This window comes from Colobus angolensis, unplaced genomic scaffold (genome assembly GCF_000951035.1).
Source record: "Colobus angolensis palliatus isolate OR3802 unplaced genomic scaffold, Cang.pa_1.0 Scaffold3, whole genome shotgun sequence".
NCBI classification, from domain to species: domain Eukaryota; kingdom Metazoa; phylum Chordata; class Mammalia; order Primates; family Cercopithecidae; genus Colobus; species Colobus angolensis.
Window position 1 is genome coordinate 26,817,415 of NW_012116265.1, and position 11,467 is coordinate 26,828,881.

General features: G+C 47.9%; 1 protein-coding gene across 1 annotated transcript in view; it reads right to left on the reverse strand.

The window, feature by feature from the left end:
• PLEKHH1 (pleckstrin homology domain containing, family H (with MyTH4 domain) member 1) overlaps positions 1–11,467 on the reverse strand; it is a 56,370-nt gene that overhangs the window by 27,960 nt on the left and 16,943 nt on the right. Inside the window, exons 3-5 of the mRNA XM_011949735.1 lie at positions 5,696–5,758; positions 4,075–4,224; positions 1,814–1,897 (exon numbers count right to left, since the gene is read on the reverse strand). Of these exons, the coding sequence (XP_011805125.1) occupies positions 1,814–1,897; positions 4,075–4,224; positions 5,696–5,758 (297 nt within the window). The remainder of the gene's footprint in view (positions 1–1,813; positions 1,898–4,074; positions 4,225–5,695; positions 5,759–11,467) is intronic.

An 11,467-nucleotide genomic window follows, 5' to 3' on the forward strand; every position in this document is an offset into this window, starting at 1 on the left:
TGGAGTGCAGTGGTGCAATCTTGGCTCACTGCAACCTCTGCTTTCAGGGCTCAAGCCATCCTCCTACCTTAGCCTCCCACCTCAGCCTCCCGAGTAGCTGGGACTACAGGTGCATGCCACTATGCCCAGCTAATTTTTGTATTTTTTGTAGAGACAGGGTTTTGCCATGTTGGCCAGGCGGGTCTCAAGTTCCTAGCATTGAGCAATCCACCTGCCTAGGCCTCCCACAGTGCTGCTGGGACTGTAGGTATGGGTCACCGCCCCCAGCCTGCATTTTCTTTTAAATTAAGTCCAACACACTTTTATTGAGTATCTTTTAGCAAGGGTTGGGACTGTGAGAATATGCAGGTAAGCCACGCATCAGTTCTGTCTCCAAGAACTTGCAGCCTAGCAGGTGACCTGAGATATGCCTCCAAAGAAGGGGATAGAAGGCAAAATGAGCCGATACCCTCCTGCAGGTGTGAACCACTTGTGTGGGGAGCACAGAGGAAAAGATGTATGTTCGTCAGCCAGGCGTGATGGCTCACGCCTGTAATCCCAGCACTTTGGGAGGCTGAGGTGGGTGGATCACCTGAGGTCAGGAGTTCAAGACCAGCTTGGCCAACATAATGAAACCCGTCTCAACTAAAAGTATAAAAATTAGCCAGGGATGGTGGCTAGTAATCCCAGCTGTAATCCCAGCTACTCAGGAGGCTGAGGCAGGAGAATTGCTTGAACCCAGGAGGCAGAGGTTGCAGTGAGCTGATATTGTACCATTGCACTCCAGCCTGGGCAACAAGAGCGAGACTCTGTCTCAAAAAATAAAAAAAAAAGTATGTTCGACCTTTTCCAAACTGCAATTCCCACTCCTTTTATTTAGAAGGAGGTTGTTTTCTGTTTGTTTGCTGTAGCACTGTAGCTTCAAGTTCTGAGTTTCCTAAACAAAGGTACAGCATGTGATAAACTACAAAAATGGAAGATAGAAAAGGAAGGTGGAATAGAGGTTACCAGGAGCTGGGGGAAGAGAGAATGGGAAGTTAGTGTTTAGCAGGTACAGAGTTTCTGTTTGGGGTGATGAAAAGTTTTAGACATAGATAGCAGTGATGGCTGCACAACACTGTGAAGGTACTTAATGTCACTGAATTGTACACTTAAATGGTACATTTTATGTATATTTTACCACACACATACAAATAGTTAAAAAGAACTAAGAGGATGAAAGAGAAAGTAGTGCAGTGCGATGGTTCACACCTGTAACCCCAGCATTTTGGGAGGCCGAGGTGGGCGAATCACCTGATGTCAGGAGTTCGGGACCAGCCTGGCCAACACGGTGAAACCTGTCTCTACTAAAAATACAAAAATTAGCTGGGCGTGGTAGCGCGCGCCTGTAACACCAGATACTTAGGGAGGCTGAGGCACAAGAGTCCCTTGAACCCAGGAGGCGGAGGTTGCGGTGAGCTGAGATTGCACCACTACACTCCAGCCTGGGCGAGAGAGTGAGACTCTATCTCATAAATAAATAAATAATAAAAGAGAAAGTGGAGAGAGTGGATGATGGCCTGTGTGGGCTTCCTAGAAAGAAACTGAGGGGGCTTTTCAAAAGTAAGACACATTCCTTCTCCCAAACTTAAATCCAGCACCAAGCTAGTCAGGAGCTCCAGGGAGACCCAACCAAGACAAAAGGAAAGGGGAAGTAAACCACAGTGTCTCAGCATGGAGGCTGAATGCAGAATAAGTGCTGGACAGAACAAAGGTCAGCCGAGGCACTCCAGACAGAAGGGGGTAGGAAACTCCGGGGGTCAGGGAAGGCCGCCAAGATGAGTTTCCAACCCACCTCTGCCAACTTGAGTGTCACCCATTCCTTGATCTTTGCAGCTTTTTCTTGAACAGTTTTTGCTTCCTCTGCTCTCATCTGCTTCTGCAAGAAAGAGAGGGCCTTCTGTGAATCCCAACAGTCACCAGGAGAGTGACTGACTGGAGGTGGGAGACTCCGAGAAGAAACGTCAAGTGTGCGTGCCACTGACCTCGCAAAGCCAGTGAGCAGAAATCGTTTGTTGCAGTATTATTTGATAAGGTAACACAAATTTTAAAAACTCAAAACTGGAAATAGTCTAAGTGTTCACCACTAAGGGGTTGGCTGAATAAACATGGCACATCCCTGACATGGAAGGAGAACGCTGTGCTTCCATATGCAAGCAACATTAACAGTGAGGAGTGGAAATCAAGGATTGGGGAGGGAGAGAGAGGTGACTTGTCGTTTTACAGTCCTCTGGCTGTTTTTGTATTTTTTACTATAAGCTTGTATGTATTACCTTTATAGTTAAAAAATAAGGTGAAATTGCAGATAGCTGAGGTATTTCCATCAAAATAGTCAAAAGAGGAGATGATTGAAAAGGTTTGCATCTAAAGAGGAGCAGCCTGGCCGGGTGCGGTGGCTCACGCCTGTAATCCCAGCGTCAGACATCAGACTCTCAGTATTTCAGAGCTGGAAGGACCTTAAAGGTCATCTAGTTTAAGGTGTGGCAAACAATGGCTTTCAGGCCAAATCCAGTCCTCCATCTGCTTGCCCCCAACCAGACGTGTTTTTGTCAATAAAGTTGCACTGTAATACAGCTATGCTCATTCATTTATGTATTATCTGTGGCTGCTTCCATGTTACAACAGCAGCTTTGACCAGTTGCAACAGGGACCTATGGCCCACAAAGCCTAAAATAGTTACTACCTGGACCTTTACAGAAAAAGTTGGCCGACCCTGACCTGGTTTGATACTGTCTTTGTACTTCTGTGGCAACTAAGGCTATGGCAACAAATGACTTGCTTCTGTCCATTCATGGCACAGCTGGGACTAAAACCAGGTCTCTTGACTCACAAAACAGTGCCCTTTCTTTTATGATCTTGACCTACTGATTCCGATTGTAAAATGACTTTTTTTCTGACCTAAGGAGCTTTTAGCAAGAGTCATTTTGTCCACCAACCCCCAGATGCTGCTGCTTCTAACTATGAGCTACTCAGAAGAGAAGGTATGTCTAAAATCAACGGAAGAATTGGTCAGAGATTCCATGTGTCAAAATTCTATTTTTCCATCATTTTTCAGGAACACATGGTACCCACAGCATACAAAGTCACCTCCATTAAGGGCCTATTCGATGAATGCTGATGGATAAACATGAATCTGCCCATGATGGTTGGAAGGCACCATCAGGATCCTACACGGAGAAGGCATGTGTAGGAAATTAAAAGTCATCTGTCCAGACTGTGAGGTGTTTAGTTGGAAATGATGGCACTCTGGCACCAGGGGAAAGCTGGGTAGGTAAGGTCAGTGGCAGAGGAAAGGGACAGAACTGGGATGGAGTTGGTGAGATTGTGAAGGGGAGAAGGCAGGACACAGGAACTGGCAGGGGGATGTTCCAGAAGTCCTCTCAGGAGCAAAGGTGCCGAGTGGAGCTGAAATGCTGGGCAGTGGCCTCTCCTGGGCTCCCATGTGCTCAGGAGGGAAGACCCTGGTTTTCTGAGGAGGCAACAACTTTGGTCTCTGCCTCTTCAGCTTCATTGAGAAACTTTGGGCAACCAGCTGGCCATGACTGACCATCCAGTTCTGCGCAGCTCTGATCATACTACAGCCAAGTATCAAGTGTCTCATCTTGGCAGGGCACGACAAGGCCAGAATGGAGAGAGAAAAGCTCTCCTTACCAAGTACTGACCACATGCCTGACGCTAGGCACAGGTCACACAGGATGCTTCTCCCAACAGCCCCATGAGGTGTTTCCACCCTTCTTTTATAAATGTATAAAATAAGAATCAGTGGCTTAAAAGCTTTGCCCACTGTCAGAAGCAGCAAGTGCTAGAGGTGGGCTTCACACCCAGATCAGTCTGCCTCCAAGCTCCTTGTTCTACTCTATCCCCTGCTTGGCTTCTAATGAGCAGATGTGGGAGGAACAGCCCTTCCTATAATGAAATTTCCACATAAAAGAACAGGCTCAGGAGGGAGCGAGTTCCCCAGCACTCGAGGGCTTGAGTAGACCAGCTCAGGAAGCTGGGGGCCAGCGGGACAGATGTCGAAGAGGGCATGGTGCTCCCTTGCGCATGAGCCCTTACCTGCTTCTCCAGCTGAGCCTCCAGCTGGCTGATGAGCTCATCTTTGCCCTTTATGGCTTTCAGCAATTCTTGGTATTTCCGGTGCAGGCTCCCCCCAGAGTCCACATTCTTCAGATTGGACAGTTTTACTTTCTCTTCCATGACACCCACCTGAAAAGTACAACGATCTCATAGTATCTCCCATCATTCACACGGGGTGTGCAGTGGCCAGTAACGTGGGATGGGACACCCTCTGATGCCCCATGCTGTGACTCCCAGGCACAGCCCTTACCCAGGGCAGTCTGAGCCAATTAATCCAATTATCATTTATAAAGCTCCAATCTGAGCAAAAGAAGGACTAACAAAGAAGAAACTCATTTTGGCTACTCTAGGTCATAGTAATGGACAGATGGGTATGAGGAGGGCAGAGGAGACGGTAAGTGGAAAAAGCAGCTGGTCTTGTGCCATTGACCTCTGTGGATCCCAGTAGGAATGAGATGAGCAGGACAAACAGCCTAGGAGAGCAACTGTCCCAACCCCACCATGGTAGAGATATTTACTGTTCACTGGACTGCCATGTGCTGCCTCATATTTCTCAGTCCTCCTGCAGCTAGATGGAGCCATGTCATTGATCCAACCAATGGGGTCCAAGTGGAAATGGTGCATCATTTCTGGACTCAAGTATGTATGTATATATTTATTTATTTAAAATTTTTTTAAAACAGACAGGATCTTGCTATATTGCCCAGGCTAGATTCAAACTCCTGAGCTCAAGGGATCCTCTAGCCTCAGCCTCCCAAGTAGCTGGGACCATAGGTGCATACTGCTGCACCTGGCTGGACTGAAGTATTTAAAAGCTGGTGCAGGGTGAGTGTGGCGGCTCACACCTGTAATCCCAGCACTTTGGGAGGTTGATGCAGGAGGATTGCTTGAACCCAGGAGTTCAGACCAGCCTGGGCAAATAGTGAGACCCTGTCTCTAGAAATAAATAAATAAATAAATAAATAAATAAATAAGTAAATAAGTAAGTAGGTAAGTAAGTAAATAAATAAGGTCAGGTGCATGGCTCATGCCTGTAATCCCAGCACTTTGGGAGGCTGAGGTGGGTGGATAGCTTGAGCCCAGCAGTTTGAGACCAGCCTGGGCAACACAGCAAGACCCCATCTCTAATAAAAAATAAAAATACATAAATTTTAAAAATAAGTAAAAGCTAGTACACAAACATCCAGCTTTCTTTCTTTGCCATGGCAACCAAGAAGGCTGTGTATTCCAAGTGGTCCAGCTGTAAGATAGGCGAGCTTCCTTTAACCTGGATTCCTGAGTGACTGTGGAAGCGGAATCACTGGCTAACCCTCAATGGACAGGTTCCATGAGTGAGAACTAAATGTGATAAACCATTGAGACTTCAGACTTAATTTGTTACCATAGCATAGTCTAGCCTATTTGGAATACTATACCCAGTTGCTATATGGATCTTTACCCAAAGACTCCATTCCCACAGAAAGCTCCATGCACACTCATTTGTTCAGGTATAACACAGCACTGCTGGTGATGTGTGTGTCCACCTGTGTCCATGGGAAGGGCCTGGAAGGGCCGACAGTCAATCCCTTGCATATTCCCACCAATCCCCTCCCCTGGTTACCTGGGTCTCAGCATTCTCTGCTCTCTGCTCTGCCTCCAGCAGCCTCTGCTCCAGCTCCTGCATCTGCTCGGCCAGAGAGAAAGGGGAGATGTAGGTGCCATGTCCCTACTATGAACATGGCATCAAGGCCACTTGTGCACTTAGAGAATTGTGCACACACTGCACACAGGCCAGGCTTCAAGTGCCCATCTCAAGTGGCTCAAGAGTGTCAGGGTAAAGATTTTCAAGGCAACTCTCAGCTCCCTAATCCTGAGTGCATGGGCCACGTGAAGAGCCCGTGGCTGCTGTCCTCTCTGCTGAGGGAGTGGAGGCCCAGCTCTTTTGTCCTGATGGAGGGTGTCCGAGGAGGGCAGCGGCTCCACTGTCATTCTTTCTGAGCATTCCGCCCTGTCCTGGCTTCAGTCTCCCCTTCCCGAGGCCCCTTTCCTCTCAGCACTGGGTTGAAGGCGGGGCCATGCCGCTGCTCCCATAGGGCCCACCCTGTGTCATCAATAGAGAACGTTTCTCCCCACTCAGAATATCTCTGGCTGGGGACAAATACCTCCTCACCCACAGTCCAGGACACCTCTGCCTGTAAGGGCTTCAGGGCTATCACCTTATTTGATTTCTTTAATCTTAAAGAACTAGAAAGAGAAAGAGAGGCTCAAGATACATTTTTCAAAATTCTATCTTGTGAGCTGGGCACAGTGGCTCACGCCTGTAATCCCAGCACTTTGGGGGCCTAAGGCGGGAGGATCACTTGAGCCCCGGAGTTTGAGACCAGCCTAGGCAACAGAGCAAGACCTTGTCTCTACTAAAATTTTTCTTTTCTAATTAGCTGGGTGTGGTGGCATGCACCTGTAGTCCCAGCTACTCGGGAGGCAGAGGCAGGCAGATCGCTTGAGCCCGGGAGGTTGAGGCTGTAGTGAGCTGAGATGGCACCACTGCACTCCAGCCTGGGCGACAGAGCAAGGTCCTGGCTCAAAAAAAAGAAAATTTAAAAACATAAAAATTCTGTCTTGCTGCCAGTAGAAGTGTGTCACTCAGGCCTGAGAAGCATGGAAATTCTGGAAGTTACACCAAGTGGGCCAAGCAAAGGGACCGAAGTTCTTGTACGTGGAGGCTCTTTAGGTACCAGATCTAAGCTGAAGACTAAAGAGCTGCTCACGAGCCCACAACCTACACAGCATCTCTTTGCAGCTTCTCAAGCTCATGGCTTGGTAAGTGAAGTGTGCGTTGGATGTCAGCTCCCATTCTCCCCCTGCCAGGGCACCACTGTCTGTTGCCCAACTGTACACCATCACACGGAGGACCCGCAGAAGCAGAGCAAATTCATGCATCTCGCTCTCATGTCTAACACCATGTGCCACAGCCTAGCTGGGACCACTACTTCCTTCCCCAGCCTGCCTTGCCCCAGAGTAACACAGATGCTTCATACATGTCCCAGAGACGTTGCATCCCAGCCGCGCCTTCCACGAGGCTGGACAGGCCCAGTGCCCCTCACTTCCCAAGCTCCAGCCCAACCTCCTCTCTAAGGATTTGGCCTCTTCTCTGGCTATTCAACCTTCTCCCCTCAGCCTGGACCCTAGCGGATATTTACCAGTGAACTGATCAATCCTTCTCGCTTTCCCAGTCTCTCAGCTGAAATTCTGCTTTCCTTAATTAAAAGGTGGATGAGCAGGATCCCTCAGCCTGCTGCTAGACAGTGAGAGAAAAGTTACACGGGAGCAGGAGTTCGTGTTTGGGAACCAGGGGGACCTCTTTGCTCAGGGTGGCCTTCCCTCATCCATTGTTTTCTCCTTCCTGGGACTGGGGAGACACTGACGCTTTCAGGGCACATTCCCTTGGACAGAGAGTTAGAGTTATGCTCATCTGAAGATCCCAAGTAAAACTCAAGACTTAAACCCATGGGACAAAAATGCCCCAGTGCTCCCATGGATAGGGCCCCTTCTGACAGGCATTCACGTGTTCAAGACAAGGATGCCCACACCCCTTCTTTCCTTCCTCTCTTGGGGTTAGTAACACTACTCAAACCTCTCGATGGAAGCTGAGTGAGTGGGTTGGTTCTGGTCAGTTTCGGGCATCGATGTGAGCCAGATGGACTGTCCTAAGTCAAACAGTCCTCAGGCTTGTCCCAGAGGAGTTCCTTGACCTTCACACAGTTGCCATGCAGCCACGGGGCAGATAACAGCACAGCATAAATCAATATTATGGTTATAGTGGTGGTTGTCCAGTGCAAAAGGAATTCTACTTGGTGGTGGGGGGTTGGTTGATACATAGTGGTGGCCCCCAGTGTTGGTACTGCATAACCCTTCCCTCTTCGACACCAGACCTAACTGGGCCAGCCAGGTTCTCTCTCTCCAGGAATCTGGAATCAAGAGATCAGAGGCTGGAGCCAGGGAGCTGCCCTGGAGAAGGGGCACAAACCTCACCAAGTCATGGTTGCTGGATAGTTCCTTGGGTTTTGTGAGCTGCCCCAGGATCCTTCTAATAAATCCCATTTGCTTAAGCTAGCCAGAGTTGGGTTTTTTTTTTTTTTTTTTTTTTACCAGAAATAATCTAGTGAATGCAATGATTAGGAGCATTTTCTTTTTCAAGAATAAAATGAAATACTAAATGGGAAGGCCCTGGACCCTCAATAAGTTTCCTAGGTTGAACTTCAGCAGGATACTGAGACCACTGAGACCTAACTAGTCTGCTCTGTAGCTTAGAAGAAAGCATAGGCTTTCCATTGGAAATGATAATTCATATTTGTGACATTCTGCAACGACTGGCTGATATTTTCTAACTTCATCTGATGGAAAAACTTGTCTTGCTCTTTTGCAAATGGAGACCAAGGTGGAGTAAAGGATAAACTTGGGTCTTACCTCCCATGGAGGCATTTCCATTTGGGTCAAGAGTGATAAGTCAATGACATTGGTCAGAACCAGAAATCGCTCTGTTATTGACAACACAGCGAGCATTTTTTCCCCTCCAGATTTTATTATCTATCCCATGCGCATGCTATTACTGAAGTAGATGGAATGGCAAGGTACCTTTCAGAGCCTGGGATCCCCCTTGGGGTATCCCCCCAGCCCTCGGTCACCCTCTGTCACTGCCAGGTGGTCCTCATTACTACCGACCCTCCCAGTCCTTGTTATCCACCTGGCAAGGACACTTGACACTCAAAAGCATTTCATATTCACTTTTATGTTGGAGTATTCTTTTTTCTCTAAAACTACTGTCTGAACACTTCAGCCCCAGCATCAACACTTTTCACGAGGGCAGATCTTTCTTCTTCACCCTTGCTTAAAGGGCCACACCTGGAGCTCTGCAAAGCTGGTGCTATAGGTGGACACTCTTATTTGGCTGTTCCAGCGTTCTCTAGGACCATGTCCTCAGCTGTCCTTTCAGTGTGTGGGTCTGGGGTAACACACCAGCCAAGGAGGTGTCAGGTTTAGGTGGCTGACAGGGATCTACTTTCACCAGCTGCACATAAGACTCATAAGCTGCCCTAGAACTGGCTGCAGCAACCTGATGAAGTGCACTTGGCACCAATCTGGTATTTAACCCCCAAGTGTGCAGCTCCTTGTCACACACTGTGAGGTGCTGTGAAATATCAGCCCACTGTGGCAGGAGCACCTGGGACTCTCCTGTACTCCCAGCACAGTCCTGCCGTGCCAAGCAGTGGCCTGAGCCAAGAGCCACACCATCCTGGGTCTCAATGATCCCTTTGAGAAAAGGGTTCAACATTCTTTTTTTTTTAGACAGAATCTCGTTGTGTAGCCCAGGCTGGAGTGGCCGATCTCAGCTCACTGTAACCTCCGCCTCACAGGTTCAAGCGATTCTCGTGCCTCAGCCTCCCAAGTAGCTGGGATTACAGACGTGCACCACCATGCCTGGCTAATTTTTGTATTTTTAGTAGAGATGGGGTTTCTCCATGCTGGTCAGGCTGGTCTCGAACTCCTGGCCTCATGTGATTCGCCTGCCTCAGCCTCCCCAAGTGCTGGGATTACAGGTGTGAGAGGTTCAACATTATTACCGCTGCTTTGCACCCACGGGATAGAATGGCACACCTAAGAGGTAAGGCTCTGGAACTTGACTGACTCCACCACAGTGTGGCTTTAGAAAATTCCTTAACCTCTCTGTGCCTCAGTTTCCTCATCAGTAAAAAATAATAATAACAATAATAATATGAATAATGACACCTCCTAGGATCGCTGTGAAGATTCCACACACCGCTCCACGTAAAGCACATGTGCATGGCCTGGCATTCGGAAGTTTATTGGTAAAAGCTACTTGTTGGTTTTTTCCTGTACAAAGATGGCACTTAGGAGCAGGGAGACCAGTTTGGCCGGGACAGTGTGATGCTCACCTGTTGTCTCAGCATGACTAGTAATAGAGCCTCCTTTCACTTTCTCTCCAGAGTGATAGATTTAGGTGATAGATTGTATGATCGGACTACTTAATGGTTCACCTACAGAAAGAATGGGTTTAAGCCAGAGGTTGCCCACTATTAATTTAAAGAGTATCCTATAAGACCTACACCGTGCTGTGGGCCTTTAGCTTATATGTATATAGCTAAACAGGGCCACTTGGTCTGTGTAGGGCTGTGTGTATATACATGTAGGACATTTAGGCTACACTTATGTAGCTAAACAGGGCCGCTGTCATAAGCACTGTACATGCGTTAACTTATTTATATTTCATAACAACCCCAGAAGGCAGGGACTATTAGTATCCCTATTGTGTGGATCAGGAAGCTAAAACAGAGAGGTAAGGTAACTTGCCTAAGGTCACACAGCTACTAAGATTCAAAGCCAGAATTCAAACTCAAGTAGACTGGCCCCAGAGTCCATGCTGTCAGCCACTATACTACACTGCCTCTCACATCCAAATCTCACATGTCACATAAAAATCCAGATTCCATATACATCTTGATTTCCACCTTCTCTTAAAAAATCAAGAGATCTGGCCACACTAGCGTTATATTTTTCTATTTTCTATAGCAGTAAGTGGCTTCAGCCCTTCCCCTCACGTTTTCCCAGAACCTCTCGCTCTCTTCATTGTCTCATCTATCTAAATTAACTGCAAACATTTGAATTTGCAACCCCCAGTTTAGCCATTAAATTGTTCTAACTCTGTTGTTATCAAAGACAATTGTTTTGGCCGGGCGCAGTGACGCACGTCTGTAATCCAAGTACTTTAGGAGGCCGAGGAGGGTGGATCACTTGAGCTCAGGACTTCGAGACCAGCCTGGACAACATGTTGAAACCCTGTCTCTACTAAAAACACAAAAATCAGCCGGGCATGGTGGTGTGCACCTGTGGTCCCGCCCACTTGGGAGGCTAAAGTGGGAGGATTGCTTGAGCCTCAGGGGCAGAGGCAACAGTGAGCCGAGATGGCGCCACTGCACTCCAGCCTGGACAACAGAGTGAGACTTTGTCTCAAAAAATAAAAAATATAAAGACAATGGTTTTCAGCTTTTTTTTTTTTTTTTAAGCAACAGATCTTTTGTTCAATTAAAATCATATGCTTATTCACAAATACATAAAATACATGAATGTGGGGCTGGGAAGAGAAAGGGCTCCAAGTCTTGTCTGTGGGCTCCACTATACTCCACAACCCCAGAACCTCTCTGGGCCACATGGGGCTCCAGGGATCCACTGGAAAGACAGCTGAATGGGGCCCGAGGTAAGGCTATGGCAGAGGTTAGTTGCAGAAGAGACTTTCAAGGGCATAAGAATTACACGTGGGCGGCCGGGTGCGGTGGCTCAAGCCTGTAATCCCAGCACTTTGGGAGGCTGAGGTGGG